Genomic DNA, 25,523 nt, shown 5'->3' on the forward strand with positions numbered 1-25,523 from the left:
AGGAGACAACTGGCTAACTTGAAAACAAGCAGTACAAAAGCAGCTGCGAGGAGACCCAAGGCCGGCCCGAGGCATAAGTGAACTAAGCGTCTGCTTGGGGCCCCCTGGCCAAAATCAAATTCTGCTTAGGGCCCCCTAAAGGCTCGGGCCGGCACTGAGGAGACCAATGGTCACGTTTGTTAAGAGGTCACAGGCCTGAGCAAAAGGTTACAAGCTTACACAAAATATTCCCTAACACATAGGGACTTGGCTTGGGAACTGGAAGGTCACCAGTCCAAGTCCCCGAAAGACCAAGTGCTACAAGGTCTCCCTGAGCAAGGCACCGTTCCCTACACTGCTCCTCGGGGAAGTACATAATGGCAGCACACTGCTCCTAACATTAGGATAGGTCAAATGCAGAATGTAAATTTCCCCTCTGTGGGACGAATAAGGGTATATTCTTCTTCTTCAATATGAGCAGTGCACACATTTCAAGTCGCTTTTTCCTTCTCTATGGCCCATTATAACCTGCATGGTTACATGTAACCGTTAATATTTAGGCGTGAACAGATTGGTAAACGAAACATCAATTTCTTACAGCAACACTATCCCACACCATCCCACAAACACAGGCTTACATCCTGTTTTCAGAAGGGTTGCTCTGACTGTCCTGTAAGTGTGCTGAATCCACAATTCTGATGCAAATGAAAGACAGGCAATCACATGTTAAAATATAATACTCCACTAAAACTCATGACAATGTAAAAACTTATCTCAGAGTTCTGCTTTTAGGAAAGACCACTGCCCTTGGGTTTTCTTTCTCAAACCATACATGTGTGTATTTGCAGTATCAGCTGATTATTGGACCTTAATAAGAACGTGCACGGACACTGACCACACATTTTACGGATGCATTGAACAGCACATCAAGGGAGAATAAGATTCAGGAAAACAGTGTGATTTGTTGGCTCCTGACAATATGGGAAATTATGGATCTAGAACTCAAAAATATGGTAAGAATACACATTCAACTATATTGCCAATAAAAAGTACAACATTTACTAAAACATGAATAGTAGCTGTAGTAAAACCTAAGATGTGCTTGATGAAACAGGGACAAAGCTTCAAACATTTGACTGAAGTACACGTTTTCTTTTCTTATTTTGTGCATATTTATTGCATTGTTGTTGTGGTAATTTGCGGTTCAGTGTGGTGGATTGGAGCTGCTGCAGTGTGTCTGGGGCTGCTGATTATAATCGTATGCATAGTGGCCCACAGTAAGTACTGATTTAACAATGAGCTTGAGTAAACATCCCAAAAATACTCAAAATCATTTACTCATTTTTGGTTTAACACTGGTCACATGATAATTGTCATGATCATTTGTGGATTGTAAATTATTTTTTTGTAGACTCCAGTGTTCTCAATCAGAAGGACTTGAAGCGTGAACAGCTGATCTCTAACCTGACTATGGAAAGAAACACTATGAGGGATAAACTAGAACAAATAAACATGAATTCCAGCAACCTGACAAAAGAGATGGAGGTTCTGCTGAGCAAATACAACGCTATGGCTGTAAGTCAAGATAAACTGCGAGAGGAGGTCAACAGATTAAGGACCAACAAAACAAGTAAGTAACGACTAACGTAAAATAATAAATGTAGAATTGATCTTTTTTTATTTGGATACATTGATGTTGAAAGGAAATATCAGCATATGCAGAAAATAAAGGAACATTATCAAACACCAAGTGTGGGCGAATAATAAAATGCATGCTAGTATACTTAAAGCCAGGATAACAAGACTAGACATCTTAACAGGCAACCCATCACATGTTCTGCTTTCTGCTCGGCATTGCGAATACACGGCTTGGTTATTGATAAATCCAACAGGTTTAATGTCAAACAGTCAACACAAAATACTTTCAACCAAAAATGCAACTTTCAGAGTCCAAGTTTTGTAACCAGTATGTTTTTTGTACAAAAAGTGAAAGATTGATCAGCATAACTGTTCACTACAATATTCTGAACAGCGTGTCATTTAACAGAGTGCATTCTCACCTGCATGATACTGTTTAGTCTTTCTTTAAATCTAATTTCTGTCGTCATATAGAAATGTGGGATTGTTTTTGCTTTTGCAATCCCTGACAAACATTAATAGACTCTTTGAAAATATAAACTAAAACAAAAGAAATAAAACTTTTTTTGCCAGCCCGGGTAGGATTTAAGGAAAACATTTAAAGAGGCTCATGTTATTATAAAATACCAGTCTGAGCTTACATTTTTCCTTATAATATTACTAGGACTTACTAGCTCTACTCTTGCCAAAAAAAAAAAAACACTGCCACTGTCTCTTTGTTTGAATGTGTTTTACATAAATCATCAAGTGATAAACACGCTGACTTTTTGCCTTGAATAAAGATAAATTGACTTGTTGTAGACAATGTCCCCTAATGTTTAAAATGAATCTGGACATAAGCTTCCAAATGTGTTTCCTGCTGGTCTTCAAAGGGTTTCAAGATCACAATAACCAAAATACACTTCTCGTACATCTAGGTGAAACTTGCCACCAAGGATGGAAACCATTCAAAGACAAATGCTACTATTTCTCTGCTGCTGGACTCACTAAAACCTGGCAAGACAGCAGACAAGACTGTCAAAAGATGGGAGCTGACCTGGCTATAATAACCACCCGGGAAGAGCTGGATTTTTTCAGCAAAACTGAAGGCGTAATATGGATCGGTCTGTCGGACATGGTGCAAGAGGGCGTGTGGAGATGGGTGAATGGGAATGATATGGTGAGTCCTAGATTCTGGAAAAAAGGGGAGCCCAATAATCATAATGGAAACGAGGATTGTGCTGAGTTGTCGCGAGCAGAAAAGACATTTAATGACGCCCCTTGTAATAGACCATTTTCATGGGTTTGTGAGGTTTAAGATCCTATATTCAGCTATTTTTTTCTGTTCTCTCCCCTATTCATGTTTTTTTTATTCAATTATGATTACAACAACTTGAGAGAGACATACTCATATTTGTACCCTTGTTGTGTTCAAAATTCCATCTATGAAACAAATGCGGGGAAAGAAGTTCCCTAAATCTTCACAATATTGTAATTTTGTTCCTCCCTTTTCAATCATTAGCCATTTAAGCAAAAATGTTCAATGCAATCTTGTATCTTTTGAATGTTTTCTTCCACTCCTAAAATAAAAACATGGAAAACAAAAATGGATTGACAGATTCTGTATTCCAAAAATTCCTGTTAGCAGCAATTAATAAAACCTAAGAATCAGCCGTTAAGCCTGAATATATTTAGCCCTGCATTCCTGTTGTTCCAAAGATGATAATAAGGATCCACTGAAATGTCTCTCCAACGACCCAGAACAGGGTCATTTGTTTTATACATTATTTGACTGATGCTTGAAAATGTAAATGATTTCCGATCTTACAGTGCTTGTCTTTTGAGCAAAAGTATTTAATTACATGATGATGGGATACAGAGGCCGTATTCTTATTGATTCTAGCCACACTAAAGCAAACTTAGCCTAGTGCCCTTTAAGAGGTTATGTAAACATTGGTTCATACAACACAAATCCCAGCTAAACATTAACTGTGGCCTACTATAAGAAACTGACATTGATATTTACTTTTCAAACTGCTTGAACTGGGAAGGTTAAACAGGCAGTACACACACCATTGTTTCTTGACCCTCATTTCCTTTCTAACAGTGTTACTTATCAATGTTGTCAGCAGTCATGGCTCCAACTATTCGATTGTCCCTCTCACTTTCCAAGCCTTCTGCAGATTCAGGATGTTCTGAGAAAGATTGAAGAAGTGGAAGTAAAATCACTGCCTTCAGTTGGTGTTTGAGTTGATGTAAGGTAGTGACCTGTTTGCGCCACAGGGTGGCACTGTGGCGCTGTTGACGCAAGTTTCTGAGGTTTGCTCCGGGAGGGACGCCATGTTTTTTTTAGTGTATCTGCCTGTGTTCTGGAAGGTAAGCGTGGTCATAGCGTCCCGCATTATCAAATGTTATGTTAGAACCGATTCCTTTTTTTGTTGGTTTGCTCACGTTTATTGTTCAGTCACATGTCCGACTAAAGTCCGCTGTTGTTATTAACATTGTGTTTGACTGTTTGACGTCTTAATCGTGTGGTGAGTGGGTGGCTAGCATGCTACTGGGGCCTGTGTGAGCAGGGCGGGAATGTGTGTCTTGTGTTGGCGGTTTAACAGTGATGTTTATTTTTTTATTTTGTGATATATGTTGTTGTTGTTTTTTTTTAAGTTGATTATTGTTTAAGAAGATTTATTGAGAGTGTATCTGCCTGTGTTCTGGAAGGTGTCCATGAAGTCTGGTGGAACAAAGAATAAAAAAAAGGTCTCAGCCACAATCCGAACTCCTGTGTCCGGTGTCTCCTTCCCTCCGCTCGCTCCTCGACAAATAAACAACAATTAATAAACACAACGCAGAGTCCAGGGGAGGTGAAGAGGGTCTGGCAGCGGACCGCCAGAGGCAGCGGGTTACATCTTTGGTGCCGTGACCCGGATTGTGACGCTCCGAGACCAAAGACTGAGAGCAACTGAAACGGACAGCGCCCTACATCCCAAACAACGCTGGATGCCCGGGCTGCATCTTCATCAGTGAGCGGACGGTGTGCCCAGTTTCAGCTCTTCCTGATAAACTGTGTGAAGAATACGGCTGGGCATAAGGGACAGTTGCTTACTGTTGCATGCCTGCTTCTGGAGAGTGCAGTGGAAGAACGTCCACCTTCACCAGCGTATCCTTCCAAACATTGAGTGGGACATTAAAGTGTGTGATTTTTGTGTAAAAAAAAAAAAAAAAAAAATGCTTTGAAAGAAATTTCATTTAGTAACAATATTATGAAGTGGTAGTGCTAGTGGTTAATTGCTATTCTTGACATTTTAGAAGTTTGTGTACAAGGTTGTGTTAAAATTTGATAATAGTGTTGCACATACTTCATGACACGTTATCATACAAGACATAATAATCTCACGTACAACATTTACATTCTGAGGTAGCCTTGCAGTATACAGATTCAGCCCCAGCTAGTGAGACAAAATGTGGAGTGACTATGCAGATTCCCCATTAAAGCTGGAGGCAACCTCTGCTGTGGCCTCAGACATTAAATCCTCCCATGGTCCTGCAACAAGCCCCCACCATGGAACCCAAATCCACCCTTTGAGTGATGGGGCCATGGCGGACCCTGGCATGGTGAGCCCACAGCACCACGTAAGAGACCCTCACACCCACGGGCACCCGCCAAGGCCTGAAGTAAGCACACAGCTGACCCCACTACCCCCAGTGCTGTCCCCTTACTGGATTAATCCTGCCAAAGCACCCACCTGGCGAGGCTTTGAACCTACAATGCAGGCTCCCTTGCCCAGGTTTGACGTCACACCAGCTGCAGGACTAAGACATCAGACCAATCGGTCAGATTACAATTTGCCAAGTGTCATGTCTTCAGTGGATGCTCCTGTGCCCCAGCCAGCAGTGCAGACGGTTACAGGCCCTGCTAACCCACCTCTAGCTGATCCCTATGGGTCCCAAGCCTCCTCACCTCTTCACAGCCCCCCACATCCCACCCAACCAGAAATGCAAAATGGTGCCACAGCCCTCCGTGAAACACCCAGCTGCCGTTCAGCACCTCACCCAGCCCTTTAAAACCTGGTTCTCAAGGTTACACTGGCTATGCACACTCTACTCCTGCCCCCCAGGTGCATACAGCACCAGGCCCTGTGCACTACCCTCAAGTCCTGTATCCCCCATTCCGGCGCCTGCCACCGGTGCATGGGATCCCAAACACAACAATGCCCAGCCCTCTGAATATGGTAAATGCAGCTTCTAGCCACACAGCTCCTCTTCAGGCCCCCGCCTCAGTGCAACTACAGACACCGACAGTCAACCCGCATGCCATCATGTATCCTGGCGCTTTCTCACATGCCATGCCCCAGCCTCAACCCACGAACCCACTCATGCACTCATACCCGTCTGGCCCACCTCCAAGGACTCCTGCCATAACCACAGCTAACCCTGGCGTCTCACAGATGACCTATGGCGGGTTCATGCAGACTCATCAGGTAAAGAATGTCCAAGTATTCACAGGTAACGCGGATAGCAAGATACTTGTCGATGATTGGACACGTGATATGCAGTATCTTCTGGAGGCAATAGAGTTGCCCACACATCTCCGCTTCTCTACTGTGGTGCGACACTTGAGTGGTGAGGCCAGGAAACTGGTCCTGAACCTTCCCCCCCATGAACAGACCCCAGAGAAGGCATTCGAGGAATTAAGAGCAGAGTATGGTGACACGCAGGGCTCCTTGGATCCACTGGCCGACTTCTATGAGTGCAGCCAGCGGCCAGGGAGTCTGCCTGCTCTTATGCTATTGTGCTGGAGTCTACAATTGCGGGCTGTGGAGGAGAACCAAAGAGGAGGCAGGCCCTTTCCTGATCGTGATAGTAAACTCACCCGGCAGTTTCTGAGAGGGCTTAATGATGAAGAGGTATATGCAAGGATTGTACCAATGAAACCCAGGCTCTTCAGCTTCAGAGAGCTGCAGGTTGAACTGCGAAATCTAGCAAGAGAAACTAAAAAGTTCCAGTCACAACACAAATCAAAGAAAACATATGCACAAGTGCATGTTGCATCTGAGAGTAGTGCACTCGTGAAGACGGAGAAAACAAAACATGCCTCAGAGTTATCAGAGCTGACGGAGATGGTCCGAAAGTTAACCCTGAGTCAACAGGAACCATGGCTAAGTTGTCTCACCTTGAAGCAAAAATCACTGCTCCAGTCCCCATCCCTCCCCCAAGACCCCAGCCACCTCCAGTGAATCCCATCCCCAGTGCAAGTGTCACATGCTACCGGTGTGGGAAGCAGGGACATATAGCCCGTGTCTGCAGAGAAGTCTTTCCCAATCCCAACCCAGCATGGGCTCAACAACCTCAACCAGTGAGCCCTGCAGAGGTGAACACGCCTGGGTCATCTCGGCCTTTAAACGCCTAGAGCCCATGGTAGCCGGGGAAACCATGGGCGGGCAGCAAGGTCCCCTATTGCAGAAAGAAGAGACCAGTGATGGAGTAAAGGGCCCTCCCTTGGTGGGTCCCAGGAACGAGGGAGAGGTGGAAGTCAATGGAATAAAGTGCAGGGCCCTCATCGACTCTGGCTCCCAAGTAACAACTGTTACTGACACATACTGGCGTAACCACCCCATCCTTCGAGAGCAAAAGCTGCAGTCCTCTAAAGTACCCATAGAAGGCGCTGGAGGCCAGAAAGTGCTTCATCGAGGTGTCCTGTGCATCGAATTGAAGGTAATGGAAAAGAGTACAAGACTGTACCAGCTTTTGTCGTTCCAGATTCTGAATATCGCTCCACAGTCCCTCTGCTTGTAGGGACCAATGTCACTCGTGCTGTCAAAAGCCATCTCCAAGCAACCTATGGCCAGCAGTTTCTCCACCAAGTCAAAGAAAGCCATCCAGAGTGGTACACAGCTCTACTGGAGGTTGGAGACACCAAACAGAGTGAAGGCGATGACACAGTGGGCCCTGTTGTGTACACCGGCCGGAAGATCTGCATTCCTGGAGGGAAAGAGATGGACTTAATGTGCAAGATTAAAGCAGGCCCACAGAGGAAGACTTACACAGCCCTGATTGAAGGCCACCCATCCCTGCAGCTCCCTCAAGATCTTTTGGTTGCAAAAGTGCTTGCTGATGTGAAAAGAGGCTGTGCCCCAGTCAGAGTAATGAACCTGTCCCAGCGTGCTATTATAATCAAAACCGCATACACAACTAGCCAATGCTTTCCTGGTGGACAATGTTGTGGAGTTTCCTGATAAAAAGCAGGGGGACGGGGAAAGTGAAGGGGACAATGGAGCCTGTCTGAGCTTCGATCAGGTGGTGGCGGGCTGTGCGGTGGATCTTAGTGAAGCGGCGGTGGAGAACGAACACCAGCGCTCCCTCCTTAGGGAGCTGGTGGAGAAGAATGCAGGTGTGTTCTCACAGAATCCCACAGACTATGGCCACACAAAGACTGTGCAGCATGAAATCCCTCTGGTTGACTCTAAGCCCTTTCGGCTTCCATATCGCAAGATCCCCCCTCCCAGTGGCAGGATGTCAGACGATTGTTGAGTGAGATGGTGGATGCAGGAGTCATCCGGCCTAGTAAGAGCCCATATGCATCACCCGTAGTGATCGTAACTAAGAAAGATGGGTCACTGAGGCTGTGCATCGATTATAGGAAGCTCAACTCCTGCGGCACAAGAGACGCTTTCCCTCTGCCACGGATAGAGGAGGCCCTGGAGGCTCTGGGTCAAGCAAAGTACTTCTCCACTCTCGACCTCACATCTGGTTATTGGCAGGTGGAAGTAGCGGAGCAGGACAGGCACAAGACGGCGTTCAGTACTCCCATGGGGCTGTTTGAGGCTAACAGAATGCCGTTTGGGCTACAGAACGCTCCGTCCACCTTCCAGAGACTCATGACCTGCTGCTTTGGTGATCTCAACTTCACTCATCTCCTGATTTATCTCGATGACCTCATTATATTCTCCAAAACCTTTGATGAGCATCTGGAGAGATTGCAGCTGGTGTTTGATCGGCTTCGAGAGCATGGCTTGAAGTTAAAGCCCTCCAAGTGCTGGCTGGTGAGGGAAGAGGTGCAGTATTTGGGTCACTTGGTGTCTGCAGAGGGCGTCAGGACAGACCCGGAGAAGATAAGCAGGGTCAAGGAGTGGGCGCGGCCTACCAACCGGAGAGAGTGTTGCAGTTTTTGGGATTTGCTGGATACTACAGACGGTATGTGCAGGCTACTCCGCCTTAGCTGCTCCCTTGTACCGTCTCACCTCTGGTGACCCCAGGAAGAAAAAGAGAGGTGGAAAGAGAAGTGTGGATCCTGACCCACCCTTCCTGTGGACTAATGAGTGTGAGGAGGCATTTCAGTCCCTAAAAAGAAAGCTGATGACTGCTCCCGTACTGGGCTACCCAGACTACAGCCTTGCCGTTTCTCCTTCAGACTGACGCCTCTGGGGGTGGGCTTGGCGCTGTTTTGGCACAGGTGCAGGATGGAGCTGAGAGGGTCATAGCCTACGCCAGCAGAGGTTTGAGCCCGGCAGAGACGAGGTATCCTGCACACAAACTCGAGTTCCTCGCTCTAAAGTGGGCGGTGACAGATAAGTTCTATGACCATCTCTACGGACGCAAGTTCTCTGTTCAGACAGACAACAACCCCCTTAAGTATGTGATGACCTCAGCGAAGCTGGATGCTACGGGCCAGCGGTGGGTGTCGCGGCTGTCTGCATTCGACTTCGACATCCAATACAGACGGGGGCAGAGTAACTCAAATGCCGATGCTCTCTCTCGTTTGTCCACTCAGGAAGTAACCCAGGTCCTACAAACTTGCCCCCAGCGGGTGACCAGCGAGCAGTGGGAGACACAAACCATGCCAGAACCAGAAAGCCCTCCAGGTGAGGGTGCTGCTGCCTCCACAGAGCCTGTACCAGCCAACTCCCAGAAGCAAGTGAGCCCTATGGGGACGTGGGGACAGAGTCACTCCCTGCCATGACAAGGCAGGAGATCCGCACAGCGCAGAAGGGAGACCTGTGATTGGCCCAGTCTTGCACTTCAGGAGCCGGAACCAAAAACCATGCCGCAGCGAGAGGGTCGGAGGGGTGAGCAAGTGTGCCTTCTCTTAAAGGAGTGGAGGAGGCTAACGGTAAAGGATGGAATCATGTACCGCTGCATTCAAGACTGTCAGAGAGGGGCAGTGGAGCAGCTTCTGCTCCAGAGAATCTCCGCACAGCAGTCAAGACTGCTCTTCATGATGACTCAGGGCACTTGGGATTTGAGAGGACATTGCAGATGATAAGAGAAAGATTTTACTGGCCAAGAATGTTCCAGGAAATCAAGGCGTGGTGTGAACAGTGTGAGAGATGCTGTCTCAGAAAGACTCCTACTGCAATCTCAGAGCTCCCTGGTCAGCATCCACAGTAGCACACCGATGGAGCTTGTTTGTGTGGACTTTTTGACCCTGGAGAAATCCAAAGGTGGTATTGAAAATGTGCTAATTGTGACAGACCACTTCTCCCGCTATGCACAAGCCTACCCCACCAAAGATCAAAAAGCACGCACAGTTGCTAAGGTGCTATGGAGAAACTATTCTGCAGGTTTGGCTTCCCAGCAAAATTGCATGCAGACCAAGGGCGCAATTTTGAAAGTGCTGTTGTGAAAGAGCTGTGCAAGTGTACTGGCATCACTAAGACACACACCACACCATACCACCCCCAGGGTAACGGGACCACGGAAAGGTTCAATAGGACCCTGTTAAACATGCTGGGGACGTAGAGCCTCACTTGAAGCCCCCGCTGGCATGAGCATTTGGATGCTATGACACATGCATACAACTGCACACGGCATGACTCGACTGGGTTTACACCACATTACCTGATGTTCGGTAGACATCCAGACTCCCAGTTGACCTGATTTTTGGGCTCCCCACCAAGAATGAGCCAGGTGGGTACAGTGATTATGTCCAAACTCTCCACGACTGTCTGTCACAGGCTTACGGCTCAGGCCAACCAGATGTCGCGGCAGGCTAAGGAGCAGCAGAAGAAGTACTATGACAGAAAAGCAAAGAGTCAAGTCTTCAGTCCAGGGGATAGAGGTTTGGTCAAAGTTGTCATGTGGAGGGGCGACAGAAACTGGGAGACAGGTGGAGTCTCGTCCATACATTGTGGTGAAAAAGCAACCTGGCATCCTGTGTATGTGGTGCAACCAGAGAATGGAGGGACAGAAAGAGTGATTCACCAGAACCTCCTGACACAATGTATGTTTCTCCCAGTTGAGCAGGGCGGGAGGAGCAGTGGGAGAGGAGGCTTTGGATGTGAGAGAGGCCGGCACTGAGTCGGATACAGCTGAGGACTGGATGACGGAGGATGCAGAGGAAAATGTGGGGAGAACACGAGCTGGGAGAACAAACAGACAGGATGAGCACACAAGCACAGAGAACATGGACATGGATGCAGGACAAATGAGTGGAGGGGAGACAAGTGGAGCTGTAGTTGGTGACAACACCCCTCAGGGTCCCAGTTTCCCTAGGAGAAACCCACCAAGGAATCGACGTCTCCCACAGAAACTAAGCTGTGAGGCCCAAGTCATAAAGTCAGAGGGTGACCAGGAGAAGATCAGAAGAGGATGGAAGTTGTGGCAGAGGGTTAAAGCAAGACGAGCAGCAGGCCACGTGTAACACAGCAGTTGTAGTACTGAGTATCTGAGTGGTAGTTACATACGCAGTCATGACACAACCCAATCATTTATTCACCACACATGTATTACCTCTAATGAATTTTTCATTGTTTGAGCGCCACACGTTAAGTGGGTGGTCTTTGTTCTGTTTATATTTACATGTTTGGTTTCATCTGATGGCTGGGACGCCATCAATTAAAGAAGGGGCGGATGTAAGGTAGTGACCTGTTTGCGCCACAGGGTGGCACTGTGGCGCTGTTGACGCAAGTTTCTGAGGTTTGCTCCGGGAGGGACGCCATGTTTTTTTTAGTGTATCTGCCTGTGTTCTGGAAGGTAAGCGTGGTCATAGCGTCCCGCATTATCAAATGTTATGTTAGAACCGATTCCTTTTTTTGTTGGTTTGCTCACGTTTATTGTTCAGTCACATGTCCGACTAAAGTCCGCTGTTGTTATTAACATTGTGTTTGACTGTTTGACGTCTTAATCGTGTGGTGAGTGGGTGGCTAGCATGCTACTGGGGCCTGTGTGAGCAGGGCGGGAATGTGTGTCTTGTGTTGGCGGTTTAACAGTGATGTTTATTTTTTTATTTTGTGATATATGTTGTTGTTGTTTTTTTTTAAGTTGATTATTGTTTAAGAAGATTTATTGAGAGTGTATCTGCCTGTGTTCTGGAAGGTGTCCATGAAGTCTGGTGGAACAAAGAATAAAAAAAAGGTCTCAGCCACAATCCGAACTCCTGTGTCCGGTGTCTCCTTCCCTCCGCTCGCTCCTCGACAAATAAACAACAATTAATAAACACAACGCAGAGTCCAGGGGAGGTGAAGAGGGTCTGGCAGCGGACGCGCCAGAGGCAGCGGGTTACATTAACAAAAGTACACAATGAGCACATGCCTTTATGATGCCAATGGTTGCAGAGTCATCAAAAAATGTCATTAGGTTGTACCTATCCCATGACTTTTATGATGTCTTTGAATTTTATGTTAATGCAATAAAGTGTATCTGGGCCTATTTTGCTAATGTTAACTCAGACAGGTGGCTTTTGATTTAAGAACGTTTTGTTTAAGAGGTATTGACACGTCAAGTTGAAAACTGTACCTTTCTAACTTTACTGAACTGAACTGAAATGAGTATTTATAGGTTACATTCCACCACTCCATCAAAGCTGATATTTACAACTGTTTAAAGACTAAATAGCCTCATATTTTTGTTTGCCATTACATCGATATTTAGAAAATCTGTGTAACATACTACATGTGTGGGTTTATTTATTTCAATACACTACAATAGTTATCATTGCAACCAGGGCCGGTTTTTGGGGCGCTGCGCTGGTAGATCTCATAGGTGAAAAAAAACCCCATTTTTGACCGTTGGTGCTCATCCTAATTTTCTGCCTTAATGTAAGAAACATACATTACTTATTAAATAGATGAAACACCCTTTTCACCCCGGTTACATTTTTCATTTGCCACTGAAAAGGGATGAAAGTGGGGGATACGGATAGAGATTTATCAGGCGCCCTCAGCTCACAGCCAAAGTGCGGCAGCAGCTCGAGCTGAAAGTGGGACAGAGCGCACGGGTTACGGGGATTGCTGTTGTTAGCATCTGGTGCTAGCTGCGCTAACGAATATAAAAAGGGAGAGAGGCTCTGATAACTACAGCTCAGGTAAGGTAAAGGACTCTCTGAGTGTTTAGACAGTTCACTTTCAGTTAATCTCAGTGGGTCTCAAACGTTTTGATCACCATTTATGTAAAGAAATATTTCCAAGGCACACCTTATTAGGATGAATACAAAGGTATGAAATCATTCCAATGTATACTCTAGCATAGCAAACCAAATATATAGTTTTAAACGGGCGTGATTAGTAAAATATGCACAAATAAAAAACATTTAGTTATGTAAACTAAGATAAACTTTAAAACGTGTTAAAAGCTAATAGTCTTCACTGACGCTTCCCAGGAGGGGGGAGAGAGGGGCTCTGAGATAGATTCAGGAGCCCAGACACACAACTGAACAACAAAAATAAAACAAGTTACATTTATTTGTTATTTGCTATGGTATGTTATTGGTGTGGTTCACATACTTTTTGGATTATTAAATCGTATGTAGATCTTGTCAAACGGGTGTTTCGCGTTGTACCCCCTAGATCAGGGGTTTTCAACCGGTGGTCCGCGGACCCCTGGTGGTCCGCGGCGGCATTGCATGTGGTCCGTGACAAGAGCCTATGTTGATCAGTTCACCATTGTTTTTTTTTAATATAAATTCGCTTTGATATTTCAACACATTTCCAGAATACCGTTACATATCGTGAAAAATATGTTTAAAATAATATAAAGGAAATTCAAGCTGACAGAATGTAGCCTTGCGCCTATCCAGTCTATGGTAGCCTGTGATTCGCTAATGGTAATGAGTTGCGTCGCTAACCTCACTTATTATTCATTACGTACAGTCTTGCGAGCAAAGTTGACACACATTTATAAGCATAGCCGACGAGAGTATTTTAAGATAGGTTGTAGTACAGCAAACATTTGTTACATATGTACTAGTCTAGCTATATATCTAGCACCAATGGATCGTTTTGTAGTGAGGAAAGTGCCAGAGGGACAGGCTGCCATGACAGAGGGTCAGGCTGCCACGACAGAGGGACAGGCCGCCACGATAGGGCAAGGACAGGCTTCCGAAGCGTCAACTTCGCAAAAAAGACGAAAAAGAAAATACAATGAGGAATATGTTAAATATGGATTCACAGTGACGACAGACAGAGCAGGAGAGGAGGTACCACTGTGTTTCGTATGTTCAACAATTCTCTGTAATGAAGCTATGAAGCCGTCGAAACTTACGCGGCATATGGAGACGCATCACGTCCACTTGAAGGCCAAACCCGTTGAGTACATGCAACAGATGTTGCGTGATTTCAAAGGACAGCAGGCTACCATGAGGAAGAGTGCAAAAATAAATGAAAACGCACTGAAAGCATCGTATCTGGTCGCTCTCAGGGTTGCAAAAAGTAAGAAGCCCCATACCATTGCAGAGCAGCTTATATTGCCAGCAGCCATAGATATGTGCAGAGCTATGGTAAGCGAAGAATGTGCCAACAAATTAAAAACTATTCCGTTGTCAGACAACACAATCGGAAGACGAATTGGGGAAATGGCAAATGATGTCAAAGACCAGCTGATGGCAAAACTTCAGACAGTTCTGTTTTCCCTTCAAATCGACGAGACGACAGATGTTACTAATGATGCGCAACTGTTAACATTTGTGCGATACGAGGACAGTGGCACTATGTGCGAGGAATTTCTTTTTTGCAAACCACTGCCCGGGCGAACTACCGGTGTAGAAATATTTAAAGCACTGGACGATTTTTTCACGGAGCACAATATCTCGTGGCAGAGGTGCGTTGCATTATGCAGCGATGGGGCCCGAGCCATGAGTGGCAGCAAGACTGGACTGTTTGCGCATGTAAGGAGGGTGGCTCCGGGGGTAATTTGGACACACTGCCTGATTCATAGAGAGGCTCTCGCCTCCAAAGATCTCAGTGTTGAGCTCAGTGGTGTGTTTGATGTCGTTGTCAAGACGGTCAACTTCATAAAACGAAACGCATTGAATACACGCCTGTTTTCATCCCTATGCCATGACTTGGGAAGTGAACACAGCTCTCTCCTTTATCATTCAGAGGTGCGTTGGCTGTCTCGCGGCGCTGTGCTCGCCCGTGTGTTTGAACTACGCGGAGCTATCTACGAGTTCTTGTGCGAGAAGCATTCTGATCTGGCTTCCAATTTCAACGATAGTTACTGGTTAACTAAGCTGGCGTACCTCACAGATGTTTTTGCAGAGCTGAACAAGTTGAACAGCTCCATGCAAGGGAGAGATGCAAACGTCATGCAGCTCTACGAGAAGCTCGACGCATTTGTGAAAAAAATGTCAAAGTGGATCGAACGAGTGGAGAGCAATAACTTGGCGATGTTTCCTTCAGTTGAGGAATACCCTGACAGCACTGACATCAACGACACTATATGTGAGCATTTGAGGAAGCTTGTGCGTCAATTCGCAAAGTACTTCACTGATTCGGAAGAGTGGCGCCGTGACAGCAAGTGGATCCTGCTCCCATTCAGTGACGATGCATCAGTAGGGTCAAGTCTGACGGCTGTGGAAGAGGATAAGCTGATTGAGATGTCCACAGACTCTGTCAGGAGGCATATGTACGACACACAGCCCCTTGTTAAATTCTGGATAAGTTGCCAGACAGAATTTCCACAGCTTGCTGCAAAAGCAATGAGGTGTCTTTTGCCCTTTCCAACCACATACCTGTGTGAGAGTGGTTTTTCTACACTGGCGTACTTAAAGAATAAGTACAGGGCTAGGCTTGATCCAGAGAATGACATGAGACTGTCTCTGTCTACCATTTCGCCACGAATAGACAGGCTGTGTGGACTTCACCACGCCCAGATATCACACTGACAGGTAGGCCTAATTCTCCCATGTTTTCACTGTTACGACCCTGGCGGGTTTAGGCCCCGCCCTGTGTTAATGGTAAGCCTGTTCTCTCTCCCTGCTTTTCTCAATCTCTCTCTGCTTTTCTCAATCTCTCTGTCTCTACAGCAGGTGATTGGTGACAGGTCTGTCCTGGCTGGGTTATAAAAGCCCTGACCAGCCAGCAGTTGAGGCTGCCTTGGTCTTCATTTGTTGGATTTTGGTTCTCCGGTGTTGTTGGATTTTTGTTCTCCGTTGTTGTTTTGTCACACACCTAGACTGACTTTGCATGACATTTTTAGTTACTTTTCCCAATACTGAATTGCACAACACTTTATTATTCTTTATTCTTTCTTTAAAATAATCTTTAATTTAATTTAATTTAATAAATCTACTTTTATTATTATAAAATCTGCGTGGCCTCTCTTTCATGTTTCATGCATTGAGCTATGCATGTAACACCAAATACACACGCGCACGCGCAGGCACATCAGTGGGCCGCGGATTGCTTTCTAGTCCGAATGGTGGTCCCTGGGACAAAACCAGTTGAAAACCCCTGCCCTAGATCTAGTCTCTAGTAATTCTGCGCTCAAAATGCACCAGATTAAAGCACTGTGCTTTAAAATGTTTAACATTTTGTGCCAGCTAAACTCTTGCCCAGGGCAGTAAATTGGCCAGAGCCGGCCCTGATTGCAGCTACTCAATCTCACACCGACCTAAGATTTACAAAAATAAAATGAATAATTGTATGTCGGAGCTTCCGTAAGGTCCTTGAACGCAGCAATGGTTCCAGGGAGTGGCACCTGCACCTGTCCGACCTGTTTGGGGGACACATGACTCCAGAGGAATTTCCTCCGTTGCTCCCGTCCTTTGTTCAACGGAGTCTATTCAGTGGGAGACAGAGGGTGAGAGCCAACGGAGAGGGGGAGATAGAGAGAAGAGAGTGGGAGATTTAGAGATGTCGGAACCAGCCACTAATCCCGCTGCCACCTCGTTCCCAGCGCCAACTCTTTCTCTACCTTTGGGACTGGACGTATTGAGAACCTACTCTGGAGCCCTGGTCTGTGTAGAAATAGTAAGTGCGTACTTAATAGAGAGTATTCATGTAAGATATTCTTATATCAGTCACCTCAGTGGAGTTGTAGAGTGAATACTGCAGAACATGTAATTATTTAATAATTGATTGCCTTGTGTTGTTCAAGTCCAGTTAGTTTTTAACTGGTCTTTCCTCTTTAATATGCGCCCTGCTTAGGGTTTTAAACCATAGAGTGTATGTTTTACCAATGCACTGATGGTCGCTGTGATTGCTCATGGCTGAGTTTTGTTTGCTTTACGCTTGACAGCCAAAGCAAGGGCAATGTAGCCTGGAGCGATGTCGTGAGGGTCAACACACCTGTGTCTTATAGACCAGTGTAAGGCCTGTACAATACCAAATTCTTAGTGAGCACAATGTCCATTTACATTAATAAAATGTTTCTGTACATGCTACACTCTTATAATAATTTGTGTAGTTATCTTTGTCCAGGCCTGTAGATAGGCTTTCTGGTGGAAACAGTCATTCAAATGTCGAGTTCCAACATGTTATAACTGTCATTAACAAAGTAACTTGAAATAGTTGGGAATTTCTATACTACATGTTGTTAGTTTTTTTATTCAACTGTGTTATGTTTAAAACAAACCATGTAAAATGTTAATTTCCCTTTCCATTCGGTCACCACGTTATATATGTACAGCAGTGTATTAAGCAATGTTCAACATGATACAAAACCTCACGATTGAAACAAGATTTTTTTGTTTTTAAATGAAAACCCAATACAGTTGCTAGAGTAAAACACAGTATCTGCCACTGAGATGTGGTGGAGTATTAGTATAAAGTTGCATAATTGAAGTCAAATAAAGACAATTAAAGTACCTTTAATATGTTCTCAAGTACTGTGCAGTTCTTCAGCTAATGTACAGTACTTGGTTAACTTCCAGCACAGGTAATACTATATTTGTTTGCGATTTGGAAAACAAAGAGGTATCCGATCAGTGCTACAGTATGTTACCTGAGTTATGGTATTGGAAAAATTGGATGAAGGCATTAGTAAGAACAAAACACTTACCTGATGCCTTTCTAATGCATCATGAATAGTTTACTTTAAGCCTGAATCTGTGCAAATGTGTTCCTGAAACATAATGACCAATAGGAGTGTTTCTTTCTACCCCCAGTTATTTGGTGGTCTTGTATGGATCCTGGTGGCTTCCTCCAATGTGCCAGTGCCTCTGCTGCAGGGCTGGGTGATGTTCGTCTCCATCACCTCCTTCATCCTCTCCACCGCCTACCTCACGCTCCTCGTCACTGGCCTGGCTGACCGCATCATTACAGACTGGAATGTTCTGGTGAGCTGTAGACAAATGAGTTATGATAAAATAGTCAGCCTACTTAACTATCTGTCGGTTTTACTGACTAGATATCTACAGTATACACAGCTGTCTAGCATTGTGTTTTGTTTTATGTTACCTCTCTTGGATGGACTTGACATGCAAAATAACCAGACTGAAATTAGCACTGACATTTAAAGGGAGCCTATTTGGAGTTTCTTCAAATCCAGTGAGTGCATTGTGTGCTTCTTTAAGGCATACCAAACATAACAAATGTGTTAAATTCCTCATTAAATACTATAATAACCAATTTTCAGCTTGGTTGCAAGCCTTGTAGTTAGTTTTTTCTTACCTGTCTTTAAGATAAGATATACTTTATTGATCCCAATTTGGGAAATGTTTTTGGTACAGCAGCATGCAAACAAGGCATTGCATTTACTAGCCCATTGTTACATATTTTGCCATGTTAGGGCCACCAGTAGATCATTGGTAGGACTGTGCGTGCCTCCCCCATGTATGCGTGATGAAAAAACAGCACCATAGGTAGCACTTCAACAGGGAACCTTCAAGATGGCTGTTTAGTGTTTAATATTGTTGTCATGGTAGCAGCTTTTGTTTTTCAGATATCTGGCTCAGTGGCAAAACTGTAAGTCAGTCTTATGGCAGTGATAGCATTTCGGTTGTCTTATTTACAGTATGATGGCTGCTTCCAACATGTATATCTATTTTACATTATAAGTTTTAAAGTATGAAAAGTAAATACATTTGTCTTACTTTAATTGCTAACAGATTGCATTATATTTTAAAATTAAACGTTCATTTGGTTTTTATGTATGGTTTTAACTATGAGGAACAAAAAGAAAAGTCATCTTGATTTCATCCTCAACCACACAGCAATTATTCAAGTGTGTTGTATTACTGATTATATCATGCATCAAATCTGATGGGTGTTTTATTCAAGTCACCCATCAGAACAGTGTGTGTGTGCAAAAACATAACCTATTTTAACCTATATACTTCTAAAAAAAGACAATGAATCTTACAGACAGGAGTCATTTTTACCATCTAGAATAAGCTTAATAACAGTAACTGGAGGGCTTGCTTGAAATGCATGTACTAAATATATTGCTTTTTCATGATCTAACTGCACAGCGAGGCAGATCTTTTATTTATTAGCGCTCTAAGATAATACCAAGTGTGTGGCTAAAGATGCTCAAAATCAGTGCAACACATGGGATGGTATATATTTCAGCAGAACATGGGCAAGTTAAGGCTAGGTTGCTTGTCAAAACATACTTAACCATAATGGGTCTGGGTTATAGGCATTTCAATGACCCTGCTTATGATATTTTCAATAAACATTTTCGCCTACATGAAGTTGTGAAGTGTAAATATAATGTAAACACCATAGAATCCCAATGACAAGACAATCTCTAAGCACTGGAGAGCATTCTCTGAGTGCAATAACCAAAGGTTCAGTATATCTATGATGAAAAAGTGATGCACTGTTGAATATATGTAAACGTGTTAAGTCACTGTAATGTACTGTGTGATATGTCTGGGTTCTTAGACAGAGCCAGTTTTACCTAAGGCTCCAGGCCCTGCTCCCAGGAGGAGCCCAGCGTCTGGGTTTGTTTGTTTTCGGCCGAACAATGAGTGACATGGATGATGAGCTCACACCATAACGCAACAAAGGCCTGCCTGTAGTCCAGTGACAACACAGTCTTATTAACCTGCTTAAGTATTCTGACCCCCTCTTTTTCCCTCTGCATCTTAATGCCTCACTCTGTCTTTCTTTGCATTTTTTTATTAATATGTTTATTTCCACTTTTACACTCCTTTTATTTTCTACTTTTCTTTTATTCACCAGGTTTTTTGTAGCTCTTGTGTAAAGGTAATTAGTGTAAACGCTTGAGTTATTGACAGATGGCCTTGTTTGTTATGTGACTTCCAAAGTCCAGGTAGCTTTAGTTACCAGAGCATTGTCTAATAATTACCTGAGGGGATACAACTGACATGTTGGCCATTCTTTATATCCAACTTCTGCTATAACTTTATCTGTTTTTGTTTTTATATCTAATGCATACTTTATTATTCTCCCACAGGATGTGACTTACCATTTTATGGCATTGCTCTTCTACTTTGCCGCCTTTGTGTTGGAGGCAGCCACTACAGCAGCTAATGGAGGAGCCCACATCAAGCTACTGCCCAACAGCACTGAAACTGTCATTTGTATAACTAACCCTCGGGGCAATATATTCACGGTTATGGATGACAGGCAATACAGTGTGAATGTGGCAGCCACGGTGAGTGCTATATTTTTAATTTTATGAAGTCTGTAACACAGTGCGTGCAAAGTTTGTGTGTTTTAAATCGTATTATCATAATAGAATCAGTGTTATTTAATTAAATGTACCCTAATGTTAAACCCTGTAACATTTTACTAAGTTATGGGACCTGCTGAGTGCCTTAGAAAGACAACAAAAATGTCCCACGTTTCTGCTAATAGTTCATTGACAAACTATTTCTGATATCCACCCTATTGCTTTTTCAGGCTCTTAACTATCAGAGACACACCTCAGATGACACATTTGTGTACAAACAAGTAAAAGTTAGCTTGCTATTCTTTGCTATATTTGTGATGTGTTTGGCTGATTTACAATTAGAACGTGGTCTTGACATAGACCTGTATGAACTTACTGAATGACATTGATATATATTGAATAAACTAAGTTGCAGTCAGTAAATGTGAGTGTAATTGCTAGGGTATTTCTGAACAGCTGTTTTTTGCTTTCTCTCTTTTTGTCTCTTTATCCCAGATATTTGCATTTGTGGTGACATTATGTTATGGCTGCAGTATGGTGATGGGCTTCAAGAGGTGGAGCGTGTAACCAGAAAAAGAAAACTATGGAAACTGTAGTTTAAAAACATCTTCATGACTTCAGCATGTATTAAAACATCAGCACACCATCAGTTATTTCTTGATGGTTAACTTGCATCATAAAAAGGTAAAAAGTAATACAAATATTCAAAATGTCTGCCTCAGTCAAACATGTGTTAAGTTTTCTGAACAATAATATTCCCACAATAAATCTGTTAAAGGTTTGGGTTCAGGTAGGTTCAGCTGGTGCTGTTTGAAGTATCTTGAGGACAGGGTTTAGGAATTGCAGTTTAAGTTGGCTATACACGGTCATCCTCATGTGAGGAACTATTTCCCTTTTAAATTAACACTACAACATGCCTATTAATGCTGCTCATAGATGATGCACTACATAATAATAATGTTATGTTGCAATTTGTTTGAAAGACGATAGTTTTTACTGTCCGTCAGTTTCCTTGGTGCTAAGGAGCTCTTTTGTCACTAGATTAATATGAATTCTATTATATTTCAGTGTAATCCTATTAAAAGTGTAAATTGATCTGATATTTCAATTTTAAAGTTTTTATTTGTTATTGTGAGAACGCTTTATACAAAGTTCTCAGTATATGCAGCGTAACTGTTGTTCAAAATATTATAACAAATATTCCATTCTCAGTTAACATAAATTACATTGTGCAGTCATGTGTGGCTAACTGTGTCCCATTGTGTTGGTCAAATACATTTGTCAGTTTCTATATTTCGAACAGTGATCTTAATCTACTAATGAATCATTAAATGTATGTATAGTATCAATAATCATCTTGCTACATGATTTATTAGTTATGTATGCTTTTTTGCATATACATGTTAACTTAAAACCGTTTTTAATAAAGATGTTTTAACACTTGAGGTTCCTTGACATTTGAAATGCTTTTAAGAAACAAATTATTAAAGGTTTTGAAGAAAAAAGAGCTCTTGTCACAGTGTTTGTTTTTAAATGTGCCACAAACAGGCACTCAAGTCAGAAAACAATTAAACAAAGTGAACAATGTCCATCTCATCACCTATGAGTTGATCCTGTTACTCCTAAATATAGTAGTTTTTTTCTTGCCTTTAGCCCTTTGTTCACCAATCCTAGTACAACTAAAATGACATCAAAATATATACAAATGTTGACAAACCAAACCCAGAGGTACTTTGGGATTTCAAAATAAATATTGCATCTTGTTTATAAATCCTCATAAATTGAGGTTTAGTCTACTTTATATCTGAAAGATTTTCTGAATGTTCTCTGATGCGGAATGATCCCATTTAAGCTAAAGTGTTTTACTATTACTATTGCCTCTGTAGCAGAGGTTTTGGTCTATTTCAGATCTTTTAATGTGCATTACAATAGCATCTACAGCACTTGTCCATCTATTTGAGGCCAACTATTGTTGGTGTAAGGGCTTTCACCCCACAACATGTTGCTTGGGCTGCCTGTTTTCTCCAATACTCCAGTTTGTGTTACAAGTTTTTGATGTTGAGATACATTATATTAATGCAGAATTACAAGTTCCGATTGTGTTCAATAACATGTTAATTTATTGTTATCTAGTTTTATGGGAATATTTGCTGTAGAGATGTTTGTTTAGCTATTACATTGAATATTTTAACGTCAAGGTTAGTGCAAGTAACATTTGCTCGATCTTAATGCCCTTATACACAATAGTAAAGTTTACACTAATACTTTAGTTTTTTCCTGCAAGTGTTAATGAAACGTCATTATACATGTGTCATTCTTCTTTCAGCCACTAGATGTCACCCAAAATCTACAACCGTTCAACTTTTCAATATCCATCCCTCCTATGCAGTTAGCGTCGACAAAAAGGTATTGCTAACGCAATTCAATATTTCGTTTGTATCGGGTACCCGAAACACTACTAAAGTCAAAAAAATATTCAGAAGAAATTGTTCTAATGACTTCTTATTAACTGTGGGCTTGTTCACGCACTGCTCACCTCTGTATCGCTCATCATAATGAAGTCAAACTGAATAATACCGGAAGTATCATGGGTATTCCTTCAAAATAAAAGCAACAACACGCCCGTATATGTGTATTAAAGTTTTAAGACGACGAGTTTTTCTTTTAGGATTATTCTAATTCAAATGATATACTTCACGTACACCATACTGTATTTTTAATTGGATGTCATTGTAATGTTTTGTGTAATATACACTTTCAAAAATAATGATAGATTGCACTTAATAATTTGATCCTTTATTTACTAATGGATATGCAGACCAACATGCATATCCATTTAGGTATGAAAAAATAGAGGAAGACGATATTAAAATATTCCAATTTATCACATGTTTTATTTTGGTGTAAAAATACTCAACCGGAAGTTCATGTTTTTCTTTATGCAGGTACGCTTGGCGCTAGTTTCACGTCTGTTTTTTTTTTCTCGCTCAGTCAGTGTTGAGAAGGCGGTACGATCAGTAGTGAGTGTCGGCATTTACCTGTCAATATACGGAGTAACATTGCAAGTCTAACATTGGGAATATTTATAGTTTCAACTAGCAAACTGCAAAATAGTATCTTCTCGGTCGAGCCATGGGTATGAGCGGTGCGGCGTGGCAGGGAGAGGGGGATTTAAATTTCTCTTTCGTCCCAGCAGCTTCTTTTGATTTCAAGTAAACCGTGCAACCGAGCAGGACCGAGCTGTGTTTCTTTGCAAGTTTGATCGATACAAAAGTTGTTGTGAGCCGATTAAGCCACAGCAGCATCTGCACATAGGTGGCTTATTTCGTTTTTGTTTATATTTTTGGAGTATTTACTTTTCCTGGAGAGCGGAGGTGGCGAAGTGAAGGCGGCTCACTGAGTCGGGACTGACCGCTGGAGTTGGTCCTGAAAATGGAGGCTGTTATCGAGAAGGAATGCAGTGCGCTTGGAGGACTTTTCCAAACTGTTATCGGAGACATGAAGGTAGGCCAGAAGAACTTTACAACACAAATAATGTTATCTGAGAGCCTTTGAGGGACGTGCGAAAACTTCCTCAGCCAGTTACTTCCCAAACATCTGTGTAAAGTCGTAAACGTGGATTACTACAGAGCCAGCTAATCAATGTATGTTATCATCCAATAAATAATCGTTATTTTTTTTGACCTTTTTATTACACCTAATTTCATTGCTTTTGTTTGCACCAGCATACACCAAAACAAATGCCTTTTATGTGCTTATTATGCATTATGTATCTGGCATTAACCTCGATTCTAACCCTAAAGCTTTAACCTGCCTGTATATTAACATAACTATGTACGTTTTGTGGTGGCTAGTTAAATTATATAAATAACATTAGAAATCACTGTTCTGTATTCCATCCATTTTATTCTATTGAAAATTGACAATTGACAATGTTACGTTCCAGTTTAGCCTGAAGTTGCAGCCACAATTGGATAAAGGCTAAATAGGGCAATCTTCAGTCTCAAAACTAGGGCATCTTATTTTGATGTTATCTCTTACAGCTAGGTCGATGTGAGAAATTTCCCTGCTGTTGTATTTGACTGAAGGAATTCCGTGAATGTAGCTGGCAGGGTAAAGAAATAACCCTTACGGTCTGAAGGCTTTGACATGTTTAGGTCAAATGGACACACATCGGGTCTATTAGAGTCAGAACGTTTGTTATGGATATTGCTCAGACATTCAGCACTCAGAGTCCCATGTCTCACTTTACTAGGTAGTTCATGACCCTCCTGTCTCTTTACTAACAGCCAGCTATGCTGCCATACAATCTAGTGGAAATATTCCATTGCAAAAGTAGTTCTGTACTCATTTCCAGTGATGTTTTTTTCTTTTAGAGCGCTACAGATGGGGTTATGTACTCAAAAAATAAGGTAAAGCTCGCCAAACCTAAGCTGTCAACACAAGCAGTAAGACATTGTATGAGAAATGCAGAGAAAGCTGCCATAGTGTTTGATATCTGTGGCAGAGCATCAGGGAGAGCTAGTGGTGGTGGTTGTAGGAGATTTAAAATAAGTGATATAAGGGAAATTGAAGAGGCAAAAACAAGGTGTCATAGTTAGAGAGAGTTGAGTTGTTTGTTGGGTGTAATGTTTGACATCACAACATGACATTCCTCAGACCCCTGACAGTAGTAGCGCAGGAGTGACAAACATGAGCTCATGCATCACATTATCTGGTGCTGTGTTAGACGTGTCTTTTCATTGCATTGGGCCACTTGTTCTCTGAGATGGTTTGGATAGATGACTCTTAAACTATTTTCAGCCCAGGACCTGAATAGAGCAAATTTAGAGTCCCTTTGGAAACCAGGCTCATTAAACCATGTATTCATGCTCTTATCATGTGTGGATCTTTCCTAAAGAGGCTGTGACCCATTTTGCAACCTATTATATCCAGAACATTACGCTATGTCCTATAACTTAAATCCGATTCCCTCAGGTCTACTGGCAACAAGAAGGAAAAACATGTTTTTTTGAGGTGACATGTAACTGTCTTGCATGTATGGGAAAGCCTACACCTTGGTTAGCTCTGTTTAGTCCTGCAGGGGAGGTGAGGCATCAGTATTAAACTGTTATGTAACTGTGAGAATAGAG

At 42.8% G+C, this 25,523-nt stretch overlaps 4 protein-coding genes across 8 annotated transcripts in view; all 4 read left to right on the forward strand.

The window, feature by feature from the left end:
- Nucleotides 1–761: 761 nt before the first annotated feature.
- On the forward strand, nt 762–3,203 carry LOC134862412 (CD209 antigen-like protein C). Its single transcript, XM_063880342.1, has 4 exons — nt 762–992; nt 1,188–1,256; nt 1,391–1,609; nt 2,535–3,203. Exons 1-4 carry the CDS (start codon nt 959–961, stop codon nt 2,912–2,914), a joined length of 702 nt encoding a protein of 233 aa, XP_063736412.1. The 5' UTR covers nt 762–958; the 3' UTR covers nt 2,915–3,203.
- A 10,175-nt stretch (nt 3,204–13,378) lies between these two features.
- On the forward strand, nt 13,379–16,264 carry LOC134862408 (protein FAM200A-like). Its single transcript, XM_063880337.1, has 2 exons — nt 13,379–15,694; nt 15,833–16,264. The coding sequence occupies exon 1, from the start codon at nt 13,610–13,612 to the stop codon at nt 15,689–15,691; it is 2,082 nt and encodes a 693-aa protein (XP_063736407.1). The 5' UTR covers nt 13,379–13,609; the 3' UTR covers nt 15,692–15,694; nt 15,833–16,264.
- A 188-nt stretch (nt 16,265–16,452) lies between these two features.
- Nucleotides 16,453–21,834, forward strand: mal2 (mal, T cell differentiation protein 2). Its single transcript, XM_063880344.1, has 4 exons — nt 16,453–16,778; nt 17,915–18,085; nt 20,173–20,373; nt 20,887–21,834. Exons 1-4 carry the CDS (start codon nt 16,662–16,664, stop codon nt 20,956–20,958), a joined length of 561 nt encoding a protein of 186 aa, XP_063736414.1. The 5' UTR covers nt 16,453–16,661; the 3' UTR covers nt 20,959–21,834.
- Nucleotides 21,835–23,401: 1,567 nt separating this feature from the next.
- LOC134861822 (protein MTSS 1-like) overlaps nt 23,402–25,523 on the forward strand; it is a 48,413-nt gene continuing 46,291 nt past the window's right edge. For all 5 annotated transcript variants that reach the window (XM_063879332.1, XM_063879334.1, XM_063879335.1 and 2 more), the window contains exon 1: nt 23,402–23,895. In XM_063879332.1, coding sequence (XP_063735402.1) covers nt 23,824–23,895 — 72 coding nt within the window. In that variant the 5' untranslated portion in view covers nt 23,402–23,823. The remainder of the gene's footprint in view (nt 23,896–25,523) is intronic.

This window comes from Eleginops maclovinus, chromosome 3 (genome assembly GCF_036324505.1).
Source record: "Eleginops maclovinus isolate JMC-PN-2008 ecotype Puerto Natales chromosome 3, JC_Emac_rtc_rv5, whole genome shotgun sequence".
Classification (NCBI taxonomy): Eukaryota; Metazoa; Chordata; class Actinopteri; order Perciformes; family Eleginopidae; genus Eleginops; species Eleginops maclovinus.

What these genes read in the sequence shown, in the direction of transcription:
- LOC134862412 (XM_063880342.1), top strand. Translation starts at nt 959, where the DNA reads ATGGGAAATTATGGATCTAGAACTCAAAAATATG. An exon ending in ATCTAGAACTCAAAAATATG is followed by an intron (nt 993 to 1,187) that starts GTAAGAATACAC and finishes TTTGCGGTTCAG; the next exon opens with TGTGGTGGATTGGAGCTGCT. An exon ending in CGTATGCATAGTGGCCCACA is followed by an intron (nt 1,257 to 1,390) that starts GTAAGTACTGAT and finishes ATTTTTTTGTAG; the next exon opens with ACTCCAGTGTTCTCAATCAG.
- LOC134862408 (XM_063880337.1), top strand. Translation starts at nt 13,610, where the DNA reads ATGGTAGCCTGTGATTCGCTAATGGTAATGAGTTGCGTCGCTAACCTC.
- mal2 (XM_063880344.1), top strand. Translation starts at nt 16,662, where the DNA reads ATGTCGGAACCAGCCACTAATCCCGCTGCCACCTCGTTCCCAGCGCCA. An exon ending in TTACAGACTGGAATGTTCTG is followed by an intron (nt 18,086 to 20,172) that starts GTGAGCTGTAGA and finishes ATTCTCCCACAG; the next exon opens with GATGTGACTTACCATTTTAT. An exon ending in GTGTGAATGTGGCAGCCACG is followed by an intron (nt 20,374 to 20,886) that starts GTGAGTGCTATA and finishes TCTTTATCCCAG; the next exon opens with ATATTTGCATTTGTGGTGAC.